The following is a 17,847-nucleotide window of genomic DNA, read 5'->3' on the forward strand; positions in this document are numbered from 1 at the left end:
ATGTTCTAGTGATCGATGCTTTATCTCAGGATGTTAAACCACCTAAAACAGAAAAAGAGCTGAGCTCTCAGTATCTGTACAAACTGATGATGTTGGATTACAGGGCTAGATTTCTGTCCTGCAAACCTGAACCAACTGTCACAGTCTCAGAGAGTCATGATGCTGTTGATGAGGATGATAATGAGGATATTTTTAACTGGGAGGAAACCATCCAAGTACACATTGAAGAGCAACACATTCACCCGATGGATGTTCACATGGCTGTCTTCCACTGTGCTGATGATTTTTTGAGGCAGTACATATTTTCTAAACTCTCCAGTTGCCAGTTTGGCCTGCCCCTGCTGGTACCTAACCCCTTTACACAGGAAACAGAATTCCCTCTCTGGTCTCTTCGGAACATCAAGAAGTCATGGCAAAGTAAATCTAAAACAGACAGCCCTGGCAAATACCAGAGCAGACCCATGTTTAATACACCAGTGCCAGTTGTATCCTTCATCAGATTGGGAGAGTCGTCCATTTCCAAGTCCCAGATCTTGAACCGTGTCATTAGCAAACAAAAGCACAGTGTGTTTTTCCATCGTCATTCCGAAGGCAGCACCCGAGACTGTCTCCTCATGGACGGAGTTGTGGAGATCGCCTGGTACTGTCCAGCGGGGAAGGAAGATGACATTTTTGACGATTGTGTGGCTTTTCTGAACCTTCATGGTGATGCCAGAGACCATCCACAGCAACTTGAATTCATGCAGTCAGTGAGCACTGTGAATGTTGTTCTGGTTTCAGAACATCCCTTAGATGATAAAAACAAAGACATTTCCCAGAATCTTTCAAAGTCTCCTGTCCCTCTGATTGTCCTTTCCGCCGCACAGGAAAAATGTCCGACCAAAAACCCAACAAGGGTGAGATTAGGTGCCAAAAACAGGAATGAGGCTGAGCTGAACAAAGAAATAATATCACACATCCAACACTGTGTCAACACGTACAAAAAGAAGACAAGCATTGAACTATTTTGTGACGAAGCAAGAAAACATCAGTTTAAAGTGGACGAAGACAAGGAATCCTGCAGAGATGGTTGTGAACAAGCCGAGGTTTTGATGTCCCTGTTGAGGGAGGAAAGATCATCGAGTCTCAAGGAGAAACTTTTACCTCTCCAAGGAAAGCTGTGGCATGATTGGTGCCAGAAAGATAAGGATCAGTATCGTCTGAAATGCGAAGGAGCGAAACGTTTGGAAAGTCAGTTGGCCACAATCAAGAGTGAGAAGGACGTTATTCGAAAGGATCAACTTAAGGCAGCTTCACCGATCAATAATTTTATGAGGTCATTTATTAAATGTTTAACATCCCCAAATCATTCACAAGAGACAAAATTATACATACTGCAGTGGCTGAGAAATTTCCTGTACGAATTCAACATGGCTGCACTTTCAGGACTTGAGGATGAGTACCGCTCAACATGGGAAACATATAAATGTGGCCCCAAGGTTAAAGGAGGATCAACTGACACAGATCCGCTGCTAACAATACTGAACACAATATCTGACAATATGAATGCTACCACAATTGGACTTCCGCATATCATAAGAGAAATAAGCCAGATGTATGAAGTTTTCAAGGCTACAATTAAACTTCAGAAGGAGACAAATGAACTTATAGAGGCTCTTCCTGCAATAGGAGCTGAGATGCTGATGTCTGGGTTGCCACTAGAGCTGATGGATGGAGATGTGGCCCACGTGCCTCTGTTGTGGATTCAGGCTGTCCTGGACCGTCTTACTGAAACACTTGGAGACAAGAAGGTGTTTGTGCTGTCGGTTCTTGGACTGCAGAGCTCTGGGAAGTCCACACTACTGAATGCCATGTTTGGTCTTCAGTTCACCGTGAGTGCAGGCAGGTGCACAAGAGGAGCCTTCATGCAGCTAATCAAGGTGGACCCAGCCATAGTGGACCAGCTGAAATATGAGTATGTTCTGGTGGTGGACACAGAGGGCCTGAGATCACCAGAGCTCAGCACTAATACGTCCCTCAGTCATGACAATGAACTGGCAACTTTTATTATCGGAATAGGGGACATCACCATCATCAACATCATGGGGGAAAACCCATCTGAAATGCACGACATCCTTCAGATTTGCGTCCAGGCATTCTTGAGGATGAAACAAGTTAAAATCACACCAAGCTGCATCTTTGTGCACCAGAATGTTGCAGAGGCCTCAGCCGGCGAGAAAAACATGGAGGGAAGAATAAATCTCCTGGGGAAATTAGATGCTATGGCTGTAACTGCAGCAAAAGAGGAGCAAATCGACTCTGTCACTGGCTTTAGTGATATAATCCAGTTTGATGTAAAAAGTCACATATTCTACTTCAAGGGCCTTCTAGAGGGAGACCCCCCGATGGCCCCTCCCAACCCCTCCTACAGCCAGAACGTTCAGGAGCTGAAGAACAAGGTGCTCTCCATCGCACAGTGGAGGTCAGGCTGTAGATTTTCCACATTATCTAAACTAAAACTACGGATTGGTGACCTATGGAATGGTCTTTTGAAGGAAAACTTTGTGTTCAGCTTCAGAAATACACTCGAAATGATGGTGTACAGTGATTTGGAAAATAAGTTTTGTGATTGGTCTTGGAAACTGAGAAAACATGCCATGGAAGAAGGGAACAAGTTGCACAACCAACTTCAAAACAAAAGAATTGAGGACGTGAAAGATCAGAAAACTGTGATTGTTGATTTGGGTCAAGTATACGATCCCTTGAAAGAGGAAATAGACACATACTTCAAGAAAAACAAAAACCCAGATATCATTTTACAATGGAAAGCGACCATTGACAAACGGTTGGGAAATCTAAATGAGGAGCTCATTGAAAACATCCAAAATAAATGCAAAGATGACATCACAATGAGGAAAAGCAGATCAGAACTTGACCAAAAAAATTCTGTCTATGAGGCAGAATTGCTCAAAATAAGCAAAAACTTGGCATCCAAGCTAAAAAACAAGAGGCTTACCGACAAGAACATGGAGGAGCAGTTTGACTCAATCTGGAAGGACTGGAGCAATAAAGTGGCAAGTGAAAAAACTCAAAAAGATCCTGTTAATGTTAGAGCTGTTGTGGAAGTAGTCTTACATGGTAAATTTACAAAAGAAAAGGACATCAAAGACAAGATACTAAATGAAAAGGGCCAGTTGAAGTTAGATGATAAAAAACATCTGAGCAACTCGTTTTTGGGTACAGTGAAAAGTTGGTTCAAAAAAGACGACAGATTAAAACAGATCATGATTCAGTGTACACAACAAGTGACACACAGTGTCAACAAATATATCACTGAGAAGGAAGGTATAGGTAGCGATTTCAATGATGGCTTTATTCATGAAATATTAAGCATCATAACAATTGAGATAAACAGTTTCAATCAGTCCAATAAGGTTGAATTCACAAAAGAATACCTAACTGACCTGTCTGTTCATCTGTGTATCAAAGCAGTTCCAACATTTGAGAAAATGCATTCATCATTCAGGGAAACAATACATCCTTTAACATACTTGAAAAGCAAACGAGATCAGTACCTTCAGATGTTTAAGCACCATTGCAAAGGAGCAAACTCCATCACAATTTTTGCTGATTTCCTCTGTAAACAGCTGGAACCATCAATCAAACAGCAAATGAATCTGAAAACCAGTTTTCAGATTAGTGATTTATTAAGATGCAACTACTCAGTCTTTAATGGAAACAGATCCAGTCTGGAGAATCACATCCTGAAACATCTTGCCAAAAATAACATCTTTGAAGACTTTGTGAAATACATTGACCAACCAAAGATCTATTTTGAAAGATTCATCCAAGAACACGTGGAGACATTTTGTACAAATGACAAAATGAAGAACATGCTTATTGAAAACCTACATTACCTGGAAACTGTGGTTCTTACAGTGAATACAGATGTAACATCAGAAGTGGTTACACAATGTGGCAATGCCAAAACATGGCTTGACAGTTTCTGTGAGAAACTTGAAAAAGACATGGTGATAAAAAGAGAGGATCTGAAAAGCATTGAAAAGGAAGATATACAGAACCTGACAGGACTCAAAGACATGATCACAACATGTATTAAAGAGATGGCAGTGAACATGGAAAAACAAGAAAAGGAGAATTCAGGAAAAGAGTCTTTTGCAACTTTGAAAAACCAAGTCACCAAACACATGTTAGATCATTTCAAAGGATGTTGGGCCCAGTGCCCATTCTGCAAAGCCATCTGCACAAACACCATCCCTGGCCATGATGGCAAACACAGTGTTATGTTTCATCGATCTAAAGCTATACGTGGCATGCATTATGAAGGCACAGATCGATTTTCAATTGCCTTCTGCAACACAGCTGTAATCAGTAATGCCTTGTTCATATGTCAGCCTACAATCAAATGTCCTACTGGTGTTTGTCCCTATAAGAACTACGCAGATGCTGGTGAACCATACAGTGAATGGAGCATCACTGCAGACGAGAGCAATCAGAGTTACTGGAAATGGTTCCTTTGTAAATATAAGTCTGAATGGGAGGAAAAGAATGGATTAAAGTTTGATGGCGAGGATGACATCCCTAAGGAATGGGAATCTATCACCCTAGAATCAGCACTGCAAGAACTCAAGTAACTGTCCCAGCAAATACAGAAGAACAGTTAGATGGTTGTTGTTGTAATGATATTCAGTTTAAATTGTGAGATTACTTTTAACCATGAGTGGAAGCTTGTATTCTAGCTTTCGATAAGTGTCTGCTAAATGAATACCATGTAAATGTTTGGATTTGGAACAAAAAGTAAACCTTTAACTAACTGTAGAGATGTGTGTTTGGTGTGAACAACATACCTTGAAGTCTCAGAGAAGGGAGTCCGACCACAGAAAGATGATATTATATTACATAGTTTATATGTATGAGGATAAATGTCAAAAGACATAGATTATATTGGCCATTTTGTATGAATATTATATGTTGGTCACACAGGTAGGAATATGCTAGATTATTTTATGCTACTGTAATATTATCTTATATCCAGACATTATTACTCTTGTGAAAATCAACGAAAATTGTGTTCCATTTAAAAGAAACAATGGTCATTTTGTTATGTAAAACGTTTTTATTTCTAAATGGGGGAAAGTTTGTGTTAATTCACACTGAATAGGCTATGCAGCTCTGAAAAGAGAGCCTGGTTTAACTTCCTACAGCCTTATTGGTAATACTTAAGATTTAATTATTGTCCTTCCTGGATAAATAACCAAAGCCTTGTAATGTAATAAATTGTATATGTAAGATTTATGTGAGAAACTGATGTAACACATGGAATTAAACACATTGTTTGCAAATCACCAAAGAATATATTTGTTTTTCTGTGCAATTGCTGAAAACAACCAGATTGCCCTTTTCTGAATCTAAATAATAGTAAAAATATAACATAAATATTTCCTGTCTTAAAGCATTTTTTACTTTACTGAAAAAAATACAATTGAGTGCTAAGACTTGTTCATAGTGCTGTAAATGGAATGTGGGGATGTAATAAGAATATTCTTGCTGCCCTGCGTGGGTTATCAGCCCCTCCTCCTCCCGCGAGGGGAGTTGACAGACGGGGCGTCATGATCGCAGGAGCAGCTAAACTGCGCCCTCTAGTGGCGCACTGCGGGTGGTGCGCTCGGGACGGCCGTCTGAGGGAGGTTCATAACGGGTAGGTGGTGGGCAAAAATAGCCTGGCTCTGCCCTCCTACGTACTTCCGCTCAATTTTGATTTTGCTTCAGTAGTAGGTCTGGGAGTTTGACTTTGAAGTCGGTTTTCAGAAACAAATTTTTTTGTAGGTCCAATCAGCGAACAGAGGGAGTGGCTGAGAACGATGACGTTAATGTCTTGCACTAGTTTGAGTAGTTCAGTAATGGCGGCGGAGAATGATGTGAGCGAAGCTATTCTGCGGTTGTGGCAACGCTGCCGAATATCCATAGGTTAAAGCCGGAGCAAGAACATTCCTTGCTGAGTTTTGTTGGTGGCCATGATGTTATGGCCCTCCTCCCCACGGGGTTCTGGAAAAGTTTGATTTTCCAGCTACGGCAGCTAGCTCCGTTACAGTAGTGGTGAAGGAGTTGGCTAAGGCGAACGCTTGCGATTGGTTATGGCAGATCAGAGTGGCTCTGGGCAGATCCAATAGTTTTAAACTTCAACAGAGGACCTGCCTTCAAGGAAGTTAACGCTTCTCAATGGAGAGATCCCAGACCCTCTGTACAAATGAAATGTACGAGGGTCTGGTTAGGACCAGGCTAGGGCCAAAGCCTGTTCAACTTTATTATTTAAATTGGGACTAGCTGGAATTTTCAAGTTGAGTTAATGATATTATTTCTAACGAGAAACCAGTTGTTGCCAGCAAAATTAGTTGCACATTTTGTCAAAACCATTGTATAAAGTTTGTTAAACTCACCGGCAAACACAGTTGCCTACTAAATCAGTCTAAACAATAACACAATGTAATACTGGCGTAAGAACATTATTAACCAATCAGATGCAGTCACATTGACACCCGTTTCACCCATTACTCAGCTAATAGCTAATATTCTACTATATATACTCTGTATATATATATATATATATATATATATATTCTACATATACTCTGGTCTGGCAGGATCCGCTTGATGCCTGCAGAACCACGCAGAACCACACAGAACCACACAGAACCAGCTATGAGTCTCTCTTACAGAACCCAGTAGGATGCCCTAGCTGTCTGGTGCGTGTGGGTGTGTGAGGCTGGTCTACCTATCTGGTGAGGAGAGTAGGTGAGGCTGGTCTACCGATCTGGTGAGGAGAGTAGGTGAGGCTGGTCTACCTATCTGGTGAGGGGAGTAGGTGAGGCTGGTCTACCTATCTGGTGAGGAGAGTAGGTGAGGCTGGTCTACCTATCTGGTGAGGAGAGTAGGTGAGGCTGGTCTACCTATCTGGTGAGGAGAGTAGGTGAGGCTGCTCTACCTATCTGGTGAGGAGAGTAGGTGAGGCAGGTCTACCTATCTGGTGAGGAGAGTAGGTGAGGCTGGTCTACCTATCTGGTGAGGAGAGTAGGTGAGGCTGGTCTACCTATCTGGTGAGGAGAGTAGGTGAGGCTGGTCTACCTATCTGGTGAGGAGAGTAGGTGAGGCTGCTGGTGGTGAACAGCAGGTAGGTCTTGTCCTCCCCCTCCCCGGGGGCAGAGGGGGTGATGAGGGAGGGGTCCAGGGGCTTGGTGCGGGCACGACTCATCATCCGGACCACCTTGGCCTCCAGCTCCAACTCCCTGGCAGCCACGCCCTGAGGGGGGGTAGAAAGATTATGAGGAAGAAAGTAATATATTTAGGAATTTGTTACAGTTGTGATTACAGTTCTCATGGGCTGTAATATTCTCTAGAGAAAAAACATTCATGTATTTGTGTTTTCTTAACTAGTGAACACAGGCCACAGGCACTTTAGGCCCATGATGAGATATGCATTAAGTTTCCCATACAGTGCAAAGACTGCGGGAAAAAGAAGATCCCTCTGGAAAAGGATTTGTGCGTCACTGCAGCTCTTTGTCCTTCCTGTCAAGGCCTAATTTGTATAAATGGAGTTAGATTAACTGAAGTTCGGGAGGAAGATAGCGCACCAAAACTCCTCCTTCAGTCCAATCATCTCACACGCATCAGCCCAGTGAAAGCACGGAGGAATGCGACCGAAACACACCGGTTTCAATTACGAGTTCTGTTTCCCTGGTCCTTGTGCAAGAATGTTGTTTTCACCCTCCCATCCTTCCCGTTCTTCTCTGCTTCTCCCTGTGGTCTATCCAGCCTTCTCTGCTTCTCCCTGTCCTCTATCCAGGCTTCTCTGCTTCTCCCTGTGGTCTATCCAGGCTTCTCTGCTTCTCCCTGCATCTATCCAGGCTTCTCTGCTTCTCCCTGCATCTATCCAGGCTTCTCTGCTTCTCCCTGTCCTCTATCCAGGCTTCTCTGCTTCTCCCTGTGGTCTATCCAGGCTTCTCTGCTTCTCCCTGTGGTCTATCCAGGCTTCTCTGCTTCTCCCTGTCATCTATCCAGGCTTCTCTGCTTCTCCCTGTCATCTATCCAGGCTTCTCTGCTTCTCCCTGTCATCTATCCAGGCTTCTCTGCTTCTCCCTGTCGTCTATCCAGGCTTCTCTGCTTCTCCCTGTCCTCTATCCAGGCTTCTCTGCTTCTCCCTGTGGTCTATCCAGGCTTCTCTGCTTCTCCCTGCATCTATCCAGGCTTCTCTGCTTCTCCCTGCATCTATCCAGGCTTCTCTGCTTCTCCCTGTCGTCTATCCAGGCTTCTCTGCTTCTCCCTGTGGTCTATCCAGGCTTCTCTGCTTCTCCCTGTGGTCTATCCAGGCTTCTCTGCTTCTCCCTGTCATCTATCCAGGCTTCTCTGCTTCTCCCTGTGGTCTATCCAGGCTTCTCTGCTTCTCCCTGTCTTCTATCCAGCCTTCTCTGCTTCTCCCTGTCCTCTATCCAGGCTTCTCTGCTTCTCCCTGTGGTCTATCCAGGCTTCTCTGCTTCTCCCTGTCCTCTATCCAGGCTTCTCTGCTTCTCCCTGTCCTCTATCCAGGCTTCTCTGCTTCTCCCTGCATCTATCCAGGCTTCTCTGCTTCTCCCTGTGGTCTATCCAGGCTTCTCTGCTTCTCCCTGTCTTCTATCCAGGCTTCTCTGCTTCTCCCTGTCTTCTATCCAGGCTTCTCTGCTTCTCCCTGTCGTCTATCCAGGCTTCTCTGCTTCTCCCTGCATCTCCCTGTGGTCTATCCAGGCTTCTCTGCTTCTCCCTGTCCTCTATCCAGGCTTCTCTGCTTCTCCCTGTCCTCTATCCAGGCTTCTCTGCTTCTCCCTGTGGTCTATCCAGGCTTCTCTGCTTCTCCCTGTCCTCTATCCAGGCTTCTCTGCTTCTCCCTGTCCTCTATCCAGCCTTCTCTGCTTCTCCCTGTGGTCTATCCAGGCTTCTCTGCTTCTCCCTGTCCTCTATCCAGGCTTCTCTGCTTCTCCCTGTCCTCTATCCAGCCTTCTCTGCTTCTCCCTGTGGTCTATCCAGGCTTCTCTGCTTCTCCCTGTGGTCTATCCAGCCTTCTCTGCTTCTCCCTGTCCTCTATCCAGGCTTCTCTGCTTCTCCCTGTCCTCTATCCAGGCTTCTCTGCTTCTCCCTGTGGTCTATCCAGGCTTCTCTGCTTCTCCCTGCATCTATCCAGGCTTCTCTGCTTCTCCCTGCATCTATCCAGGCTTCTCTGCTTCTCCCTGCATCTATCCAGGCTTCTCTGCTTCTGCCTGTCTTCTATCCAGGCTTCTCTGCTTCTCCCTGTGGTCTATCCAGGCTTCTCTGCTTCTCCCTGTGGTCTATCCAGGCTTCTCTGCTTCTCCCTGCATCTATCCAGGCTTCTCTGCTTCTCCCTGCATCTATCCAGGCTTCTCTGCTTCTCCCTGTGGTCTATCCAGGCTTCTCTGCTTCTCCCTGTCTTCTATCCAGGCTTCTCTGCTTCTCCCTGTCCTCTATCCAGGCTTCTCTGCTTCTCCCTGTGGTCTATCCAGCCTTCTCTGCTTCTCCCTGTGGTCTATCCAGGCTTCTCTGCTTCTCCCTGTCCTCTATCCAGGCTTCTCTGCTTCTCCCTGTCATCTATCCAGCCTTCTCTGCTTCTCCCTGTCCTCTATCCAGGCTTCTCTGCTTCTCCCTGTGGTCTATCCAGGCTTCTCTGCTTCTCCCTGTCCTCTATCCAGGCTTCTGCTTCTCCCTGTCGTCTATCCAGGCTTCTCTGCTTCTCCCTGTCCTCTATCCAGGCTTCTCTGCTTCTCCCTGTCCTCTATCCAGGCTTCTGCTTCTCCCTGTCGTCTATCCAGGCTTCTCTGCTTCTCCCTGTCCTCTATCCAGGCTTCTCTGCTTCTCCCTGTCCTCTATCCAGGCTTCTCTGCTTCTCCCTGCATCTATCCAGGCTTCTCTGCTTCTCCCTGCATCTATCCAGGCTTCTCTGCTTCTCCCTGTGGTCTATCCAGGCTTCCCGGGGGATCTGCTCGAACTGCTGCTCGGTCGTGACCCACTAGGACTCTCCCCCACACCCTGAGTTCAATGCCTGGTAACTATGCATGCACCCTTCAAATCATCATTAATTCCCGTGCATCCCAGTATTCACACTCTCGTCCTCTCAGGACCCCAGGCCTAGCTCTGCTACAAGCACCAGGCCTAGCTCTGCTACAAGCACCAGGCCTAGCTCTGCTACAAGCACCAGGCCTAGCTCTGCTACATGCACCAGGCCTAGCTCTGCTACAAGCACCAGGTCTAGCTCTGCTACAAGCACCAGGCCTAGCTCTGCTACAAGCACCAGGCCTGGATCTGCTACCAGCCTCCTCCATTAAATTGGGCTTGGCTCTGCTACCAGCCCTACTTCAATAAAAACATATCATTATTGAATTGCTGATGTGTTACTGAACTTGTGAATGTACCATAGTTGATCTTATCAGCCAGCCAACTGGCGCCCGAGTGTTCATACTTTATACAAGGCTAAACTGACGTTATCTTGCAGGGTGTGTGGGGTTCAACACTTTCATTTTTAGAAGTCAACGTTGTATTTCTTGTATAATAGAGCTAGTTGTAATAGATGGTTACACATTCAAGGAGATTTACTGCTTTGAGTATCTATTTGAGTAGCTTATCTTCTTTCACTTTTGAGATGAGGGGTGTTTATGAGACACTTCTTAGCTGTCCTAGCCTTTTACTTTCTGTTCTGTGACCCCTGTAGATGAGTGACCATGCCAGGAGCTGTGCTAAGTCTAAGAGCGGATGTCCTTTCAGCGAGGTTGGCTGCAAGACAGTGGTGGGTACTTTTCTGAACTCTCCCAGGCATGGTGCATTAGGAGCAGGGCGTAGGTTTGTTTTCACATGTCTCACCCATGTTTAATGAAATCTACACCCTTGATTAGTGCTCAGAGGAAAGCCTTGCACAGTCATCACAAGGGTGTGTGTTTGAGGATGTGTGTGTGTGTGTGTGTGTGTGTGTGTGCATGTGTGTGTAAAAGCACTTTGTCATGACCCTCTTGGGAGTCCCTATATTTTAATAACATTTTTGTACTATAATGTTTCTTATTTTGATGTTTGTTGAACTTGATAACCAATAAAGAAACCTTGATGCACAGCAAGAAACAGTACAGAGCTGTAACCTGATAAGAAGCTGTCATGTTCCCTTGGCCTGGAAGATAACGCTACCTACTTTTATCTACGTTATTTAGTCTACAGTGACACCACATACTCATACCCTGAGTGATGTTTCAACAATAACTCATCTGTGTCACAGTCTTGTGATGAACAGGCTGATGCAGTCTGGTCTATAGTTAGACATAATAGCAACATAGCAACAAAGCTGAATAAAGACATCAGTCATGTGCCCTGGCCACAAGTTTCCAAAATATAATAATAATAATAATAATGGTCTCCATGAAGTGGATGAAGCCGTCTCCAAATAGAGACATCTAGTGGTGATGCAGGGTAATGAGCACAAATGTGACCGTGATCCTCTCCCTCCCCCTCTCTCTCTCTCTCTCTCCCTCTCTCTCCTCTCCCTCCCTCTCTCTCCCCTCCCCCCAGATGGAGAACGGGAAGACCCTGGGTGACCACGAGCAGGGCAGTGTGCTGGAGCACCTGCGTCTGCTGCTGGCCATGGTGCTGTCTCTGCTGCGGCCGCGTGCTGAGGCCCCGGGGCCGGGAGAGTGGCAGGAGGACTCCGGGCTGGGCCTCTACCGGGCCCCCGAGGAGGGAGGCTCGGCCGGGGCCGGGGCCGGGGCCTCCGCCGGGCACTCTGTCAGCCTGGAGACCAAGGTGGGTCACTGCTGCTCTTTAGAGAAAAGATGTCATAATAATAACAATCGTGGTAAAAGTAAATTGGAGTTGAGAAAATACACAGAACTGACATAACAAGTTGTCCTGAAAGCCCAGACAGTTGTTGTGTTGTGGGCCCTTTCCTTTTTATGATTTCAAAACATAATATTTGTTGTCATTTTTCATGCTGTTTTGGACAGTTCTAAGTGTGACAGGAAATGCAGGCAGGGGAAGAGAAGGGAACACATGCAGAAAAGGAGCCCTGAAGCTGGATTCGAACCTGGGATTCTGTTGTCTTGTAGTCAGATGCTCTAACCGCTGAGCTGTGTTGTGTAGGTGGTGGCGTTGGAGAACATAGTGACGGTGCTGAACAGGGAGGTGGAGAGAAGCGCCCTGTCCCTGGAGGCTGCCTCACGTCAGCACCGCCTCGACCAGGACAAGATCGAGGCCCTGAGCGGCAAGGTAACCCTCCCCCTCTGCCCCCCCCCCCCCCCTGGCTGAAAGCTGCCCCCCAGGCTGGCGTAGAACCTCCCAGTACAGAGGATGTACGTCCTGTTAGTATAGATCCACAGGAAGCTCTCCCTGCTCCAGTAATGACACACTAAATCCTTCTGATTGTTCTCTGAGTTGAATCAGTGGGTTTAAAAAAGACTGCTGGGAAACTCCCATCTGGAAGCTTTACTGACGACCTGTCCACAGTGACACTGTAAACACTGAGACATCATCGAGCCAGGTGTGGTGACCAGGTACTTGTTCCTCCAGGTGCACCAGCTGGAGAGGACCCTGAACACCAGAGAGCTGCAGCTGGCCGACAGCGAGCGCATCCTGCGGGAGCTGCAACACTGCACCTACGACGGCGTGTTCGTCTGGAAGATCTCCGACTTCGCCAAGCGCAGGCAGGACGCCACAGCCGGGAGGATGCCTGCCATGTTCTCTCCAGGTGAGAGCCGGTCTCTCTGCTGTCATGTTCTCTCCAGGTGAGAGCAGGTCTCTCTGCTGTCATGTTCTCAAAGGCCTTCCTGTGACAGTTGAGGAAATGAACTGACCTAGTTCAACAGGTCTCCACATCCTGGAGTTTGAACTTTTTGAATTTTGATGCAGACATGAACTCTGAGAACTCTGTAGGTTAAATGTGACACATGGCCTCTACAAGTCTTCAGTTTGACTCACCGTGTTTCCTTATATGTCTGACTTGATTGACCTCCCTCTCCCTCTCCTTCCCTCTCCCCCACCCCTCTCCTCCTCTCCCTCTCCCTCTCCCCCACCCCTCTCCTCCTCTCCCTCTCCCCCACCCCTCTCCTCCCCGCTCCTCCTGTGCAGCTTTCTACTCCAGTAAATATGGGTACAAGATGTGTCTGAGGCTGTACCTGAACGGAGATGGGACAGGCCGAGGGACTCACCTCTCTCTCTTCTTCGTGGTCATGAGGGGCAAGTGTGACGCTCTGCTCAAATGGCCCTTCAGTCAGAAGGTGAGGACCACAAGCACGGCAGGAGACCCAGGATCAGAAGAGCTTAGTTCTAACAGTGTTTCAGTGGTCAGAGTCCAGGATCAGTGTGTGTGTAACAGTGTTTCTGCTGCCTCCCAGGTGACCCTGATGTTGCTAGATCAGAACAACAGGGAGCACATCATCGACGCGTTCCGGCCGGACGTCAGCTCCACGTCCTTCCAGCGGCCCGTCAGCGAGATGAACATCGCCAGCGGCTGCCCGCTCTTCTGCCCGCTGGCCAAACTGACGGGCAAAAGCTCGTACCTCCGGGACGACACCATCTTCATCAAGGCCATCGTCGATCTCACTGGTTTGTAGACGCGGAGTCTATGGAGATAAAAGATCCAACAATTAAAGAATTATTCTTATTATTATATTATTGATGTTATTATTAGATATCAATTATATGGTTTATTTAGCCGGCTAAATGGACTTTGTGAAGTTTACGTGGCGCGACAGTCTTCAGTGTCAGCTCTAAGAATGTTCAGGATGTCGTCGAGGCAGTTGGGGGTATCGCATCAGCAAACCCCTCATTAATAACAACCGTTTAGGATTAGGATTCACTACCAGGTCAAGCCTGAAGTTCATTACGACAAACAGGAAGTCCATGAACTTGTATCTTTATTATTTCTAGTATGAAGACCTCCCTAGAGACTTAGTGAGACCAGCACTGTGACAGTGTGAGGGATTCTTATGTTTTAACTCCGCCTAGATTAAATATAAAATGAATTGATGGTTGTAAGTGTGACACCTGTTACTCATTTCTATTGCAGTGACTTCAGCCTCTAAACAACAGCTATGTGGTGGCTGAACGATAAACATATGATTTTTCTAAAAGGAATATGGGAAGTTAGTAGGATGGATGGAATGGAGGTGGGAGAGAAGGAAGGACCATATGTAGAAAGTTCGGTAGCTGGGGTTGGAACGAACAAACAGAAAAGAGGTAGAAAGAAACCAAGATGAACAGTGACAAAGATGAAGGTTTAAATGGTGATTGAGTCTTAAATCATTTAAAGTAGATAATATGTAAAGGAGTTATTACTGCAGCTAAAAAAAATAGCCGGTCCTTAGCCCGGAAAAGGAGGAAGGTTGAGTGTGGGGCTTCTACAATCAAACACATTTAGCCCACCTCATAAAAACAAACATCAGCTGTTGAAGTCAGACCATCTGACTTCAACATCAAATAACCATCGGTTTCCAACTTCACTCTAAAGCCTAGGGTTGTTAACGTACAGAATGTGGTTTCCAGTCCCTCAATAATCTTCTGAATCTTACTGGCTCTAGAACAAGAGAATGATGCATGATGTAGGCTACCCAACCCGCCTGTGCACCTCCTCGTAACAGGCATGAGATCAGCAAAGATGTTGAATGATCACGCTGTAGCCTGCGTCCGTTCGGTGGATGAGGGATGGTTCCTGGGCTGGCCCTGTGGCAAGGCTGCCTAGGTACCCTGGTATCCGCGAGGCTCCAGGTTGAATATGTCGATGTTGAGACAACGCCGTCGTCACAACGCGGAAGTTGTTATTTCAACAAACGGCAACCCATCACCCATAGCATTGTAACCTGAAATTTGCTCAAAGTGAACTAGCTAGCTAGACAAGGCACTGTCATTCCTTGAAACAAACAAAACGCAAAGGCTCTGGTAAAGTCTGTCAATGTGTCTCCACTTTCATATTCATCCCAACTCTCCTACCTGGGTACTTTAGAGTGTATCTTGAGTAGCATTGGCCTGCATTACATAGTGTCAAGTAGTTTACTGTACAGTTTTCTTTGACTACTGTACAGTAGGCTAGTTAGTGCTACAGTAACCATGCCTATTAGCCGGCTAAATAAACAAGTAAATTAATAAATATGACTGAAGCATACATACCCAGTTATACAACTATGTGTATATAATACACACATACAGGTGTGTGGAGGTGGTCACATGATTAATATATTATAACTAGCTAAATATTATTATTATTATAATAAATATATGATGAATATTAATGCAGCCTATTTGTGTAATAAGTAGCTAACACTTGTAACAAAACTCCCTATAAGTAGGCTTTATATATATAAGTTCTTATACCATATCTATCCATCTTGATTTGTTGTAATCTATTATTATCTATAGCACTTTGACATAGCTTGGGTGTGTAAGATGATAACTCGTAATGCAGCATAATGTTTATTTATTTAGACATCTTGTTGCATACACCTGTATAAATCTTTCTTGTGAATATGATTTGGCTCTATTGATGTGTGAATGTTTTATCATGTCTTTCATTACATTATGCTTGTTATACTAGTTGCTTACGATCATTATTAAAAAGATATATGGTATGTTGACTTGGTGATTCTATGCATGGTGCTCATCAGGGATTTCCTTTATGGCAGCGTGATTCATGTTTAACATTAAACAGTAGGAATACAAGTTTCATTTATTGAAAGTTGTCAATGTTGCATGAAAGTCTGTCAGGAAGGAGGACATTATGGATGTCTGAGTGCAGTGCAGGGATGGTGCATGTGGGGGGTGTAAAGGCAGAATTCAAGTGGCACTGTGTACATCTGAATAGGCAAAGTATGCGGTTTCAATATAATTTATTTAGTTTGCGCAAACTTAAGAGTAAACAAAGCTTTGCTGATCAGTCATTAATGAAGGAGGTGCTATTCACACAGATCGTTCATAAGAGTGGTGAAGAACTACCCTAAAACCCTGCCGAATATAAACTTAGAACAAAGATTCTTCTGATGGTCAATCCATCAATATAGCAGTCTCTGTGATTGGCCAGCACTGCTCAGTGACAGTTTGACATACCAAGTGTCCCACAGTTCTGGAGATGGTTAATGATACACAAACAGGATGTCTGCCTTGGCCATCTCCTTGGCCAAAAGGTTAGGTCAGCTCGCTCAACTGAGATAACAATCTCCCCAACCCCCAGACCCAACTAAGACCCTCTGGCTCTTAGTTAGGTATCATAAACACCATAAATGCCTTAAGACAATCTGAGTGTCCCTTCTACAGAGTAAACCACACCACAGAGCCTCAGTTTCTTACATTCGACTGTCTATAACAAAGGAACTTACTTTTTACAGCTTAAAGAAACATAGATATTGCAACTATGTCAACAAATGCCATTACAGGGGGGGGGGGGGCATGCCTGAGTACAGTGCAGGGATGGGGCATGTAGGGGGAAGGAGGTGGAAGGGTGCAGAAGCTTGTTACAGTAGAAAGTAAGTGTGTGTGTGAGTGCCTTTGTTGTGACTGAATACATCTGATGGTGTTCCAGTTCAGTGTTCAGCGCCCACCTGTGTTCCAGTTCAGTGTTCAGCGCCCACCTGTGTTCCAGTTCAGTGTTCAGCGCCCACCTGTGTTCCAGTTCAGTGTTCAGCGCCCACCTGTGTTCCAGTTCAGTGTTCAGCGCCCACCTGTGTTCCAGTTCAGTGTTCAGCGCCCACCTGTGTTCCAGTTCAGTGTTCAGCGCCCACCTGTGTTCCAGTTCAGTGTTCAGCGCCCACCTGTGTTCCAGTTCAGTGTTCAGCGCCCACCTGTGTTCCAGTTCAGTGTTCAGCGCCCACCTGTGTTCCAGTTCAGTGTTCAGCGCCCACCTGTGTTCCAGTTCAGTGTTCAGCGCCCACCTGTGTTCCAGTTCAGTGTTCAGCGCCCACCTGTGTTCCAGTTCAGTGTTCAGCGCCCACCTGTGTTCCAGTAACCAGGGCAGGGACATGGCAGTGGTTATGGGAATCATGTGGGGAGAAGGTGGACATCCCAAAATAGACTCTCTTCCCTTCTTGCAACATTCAGCCATGCTGTTGCAGACAGACTTTCACAGCACAGCAAAAAGTATTGACATTTGCTGGCAAAGGTGAAAGTATTGGACAAACCAGAAAGTATTGGACAAACCATGACCATGAAATACATACCACTATTATAACTACTTGTAATGAATCACTTGTTTGTCATGATTATTGAACTGTGAATACAGGCCGTGAAGGAAGAACATTAGTGGATATCTACCAGAAAATACTTTTCATATCACAGTTTATGGCCTGAAATGAGTCAGTAAGATGGATATTGTTGTTGTTGATGATATTCAGTTTAAATTGTGAGATTACTTTTTCGAGTGGTCAGAAATAAATGTCTGGACATCTATGTTAACTAGGAAGACATGAAGAGATGTCAAGGTTGTTGAATAAATGACTAGCACAAGCTAGCTGTTCATGATTTTAGCTGTCTTAATGTGACAAAAAGGAACGTCACAACTGTAGGCAGTCTAGGGTCGCCATGTAACATTATAATTGAGATGTTATTGTTCGATGGTAATTGAAATATAAATATTTTTGCACTGTGACTTTGCACTGTGCCTGGTAAATACAAATCAGTCCTTGACTCTGATCACATAAATAATGTTATAACTCTGCACTTCTGAGCCTTGATCTTCTGGTGTAGGCCTAGGCCTACTTTCAATAAAAACTATGTAGCCTATAAGCTATAGCTTTGGATAAGTGTCTGCTAAATGAATACCACGTCAATGTTTGGATTTGGAACAAAAAG

At 45.3% G+C, this 17,847-nt stretch overlaps 2 protein-coding genes across 2 annotated transcripts in view; both read left to right on the forward strand.

Moving 5' to 3' along the window:
- LOC146220223 (TNF receptor-associated factor 2-like) overlaps positions 1-15,635 on the forward strand; it is a 30,402-nt gene extending 14,767 nt beyond the window's left edge. Inside the window, exons 2-7 of the mRNA XM_084694131.1 lie at positions 10,748-10,822; positions 11,590-11,820; positions 12,157-12,282; positions 12,583-12,760; positions 13,141-13,289; positions 13,407-15,635. Coding sequence (XP_084550257.1) covers positions 10,748-10,822; positions 11,590-11,820; positions 12,157-12,282; positions 12,583-12,760; positions 13,141-13,289; positions 13,407-13,625 — 978 coding nt within the window. The 3' untranslated portion in view covers positions 13,626-15,635. The remainder of the gene's footprint in view (positions 1-10,747; positions 10,823-11,589; positions 11,821-12,156; positions 12,283-12,582; positions 12,761-13,140; positions 13,290-13,406) is intronic.
- LOC146220225 (interferon-induced very large GTPase 1-like) lies at positions 231-4,634 on the forward strand. The gene has a single exon (XM_084694081.1). It carries the CDS (start codon positions 246-248, stop codon positions 4,632-4,634), a length of 4,389 nt encoding a protein of 1,462 aa, XP_084550207.1. The 5' UTR covers positions 231-245.
- Positions 15,636-17,847: the final 2,212 nt, after the last annotated feature.

This window comes from Hypomesus nipponensis, chromosome 27 (genome assembly GCF_054491055.1).
Source record: "Hypomesus nipponensis isolate SF chromosome 27, ASM5449105v1, whole genome shotgun sequence".
In the NCBI taxonomy this organism is placed as follows: domain Eukaryota; kingdom Metazoa; phylum Chordata; class Actinopteri; order Osmeriformes; family Osmeridae; genus Hypomesus; species Hypomesus nipponensis.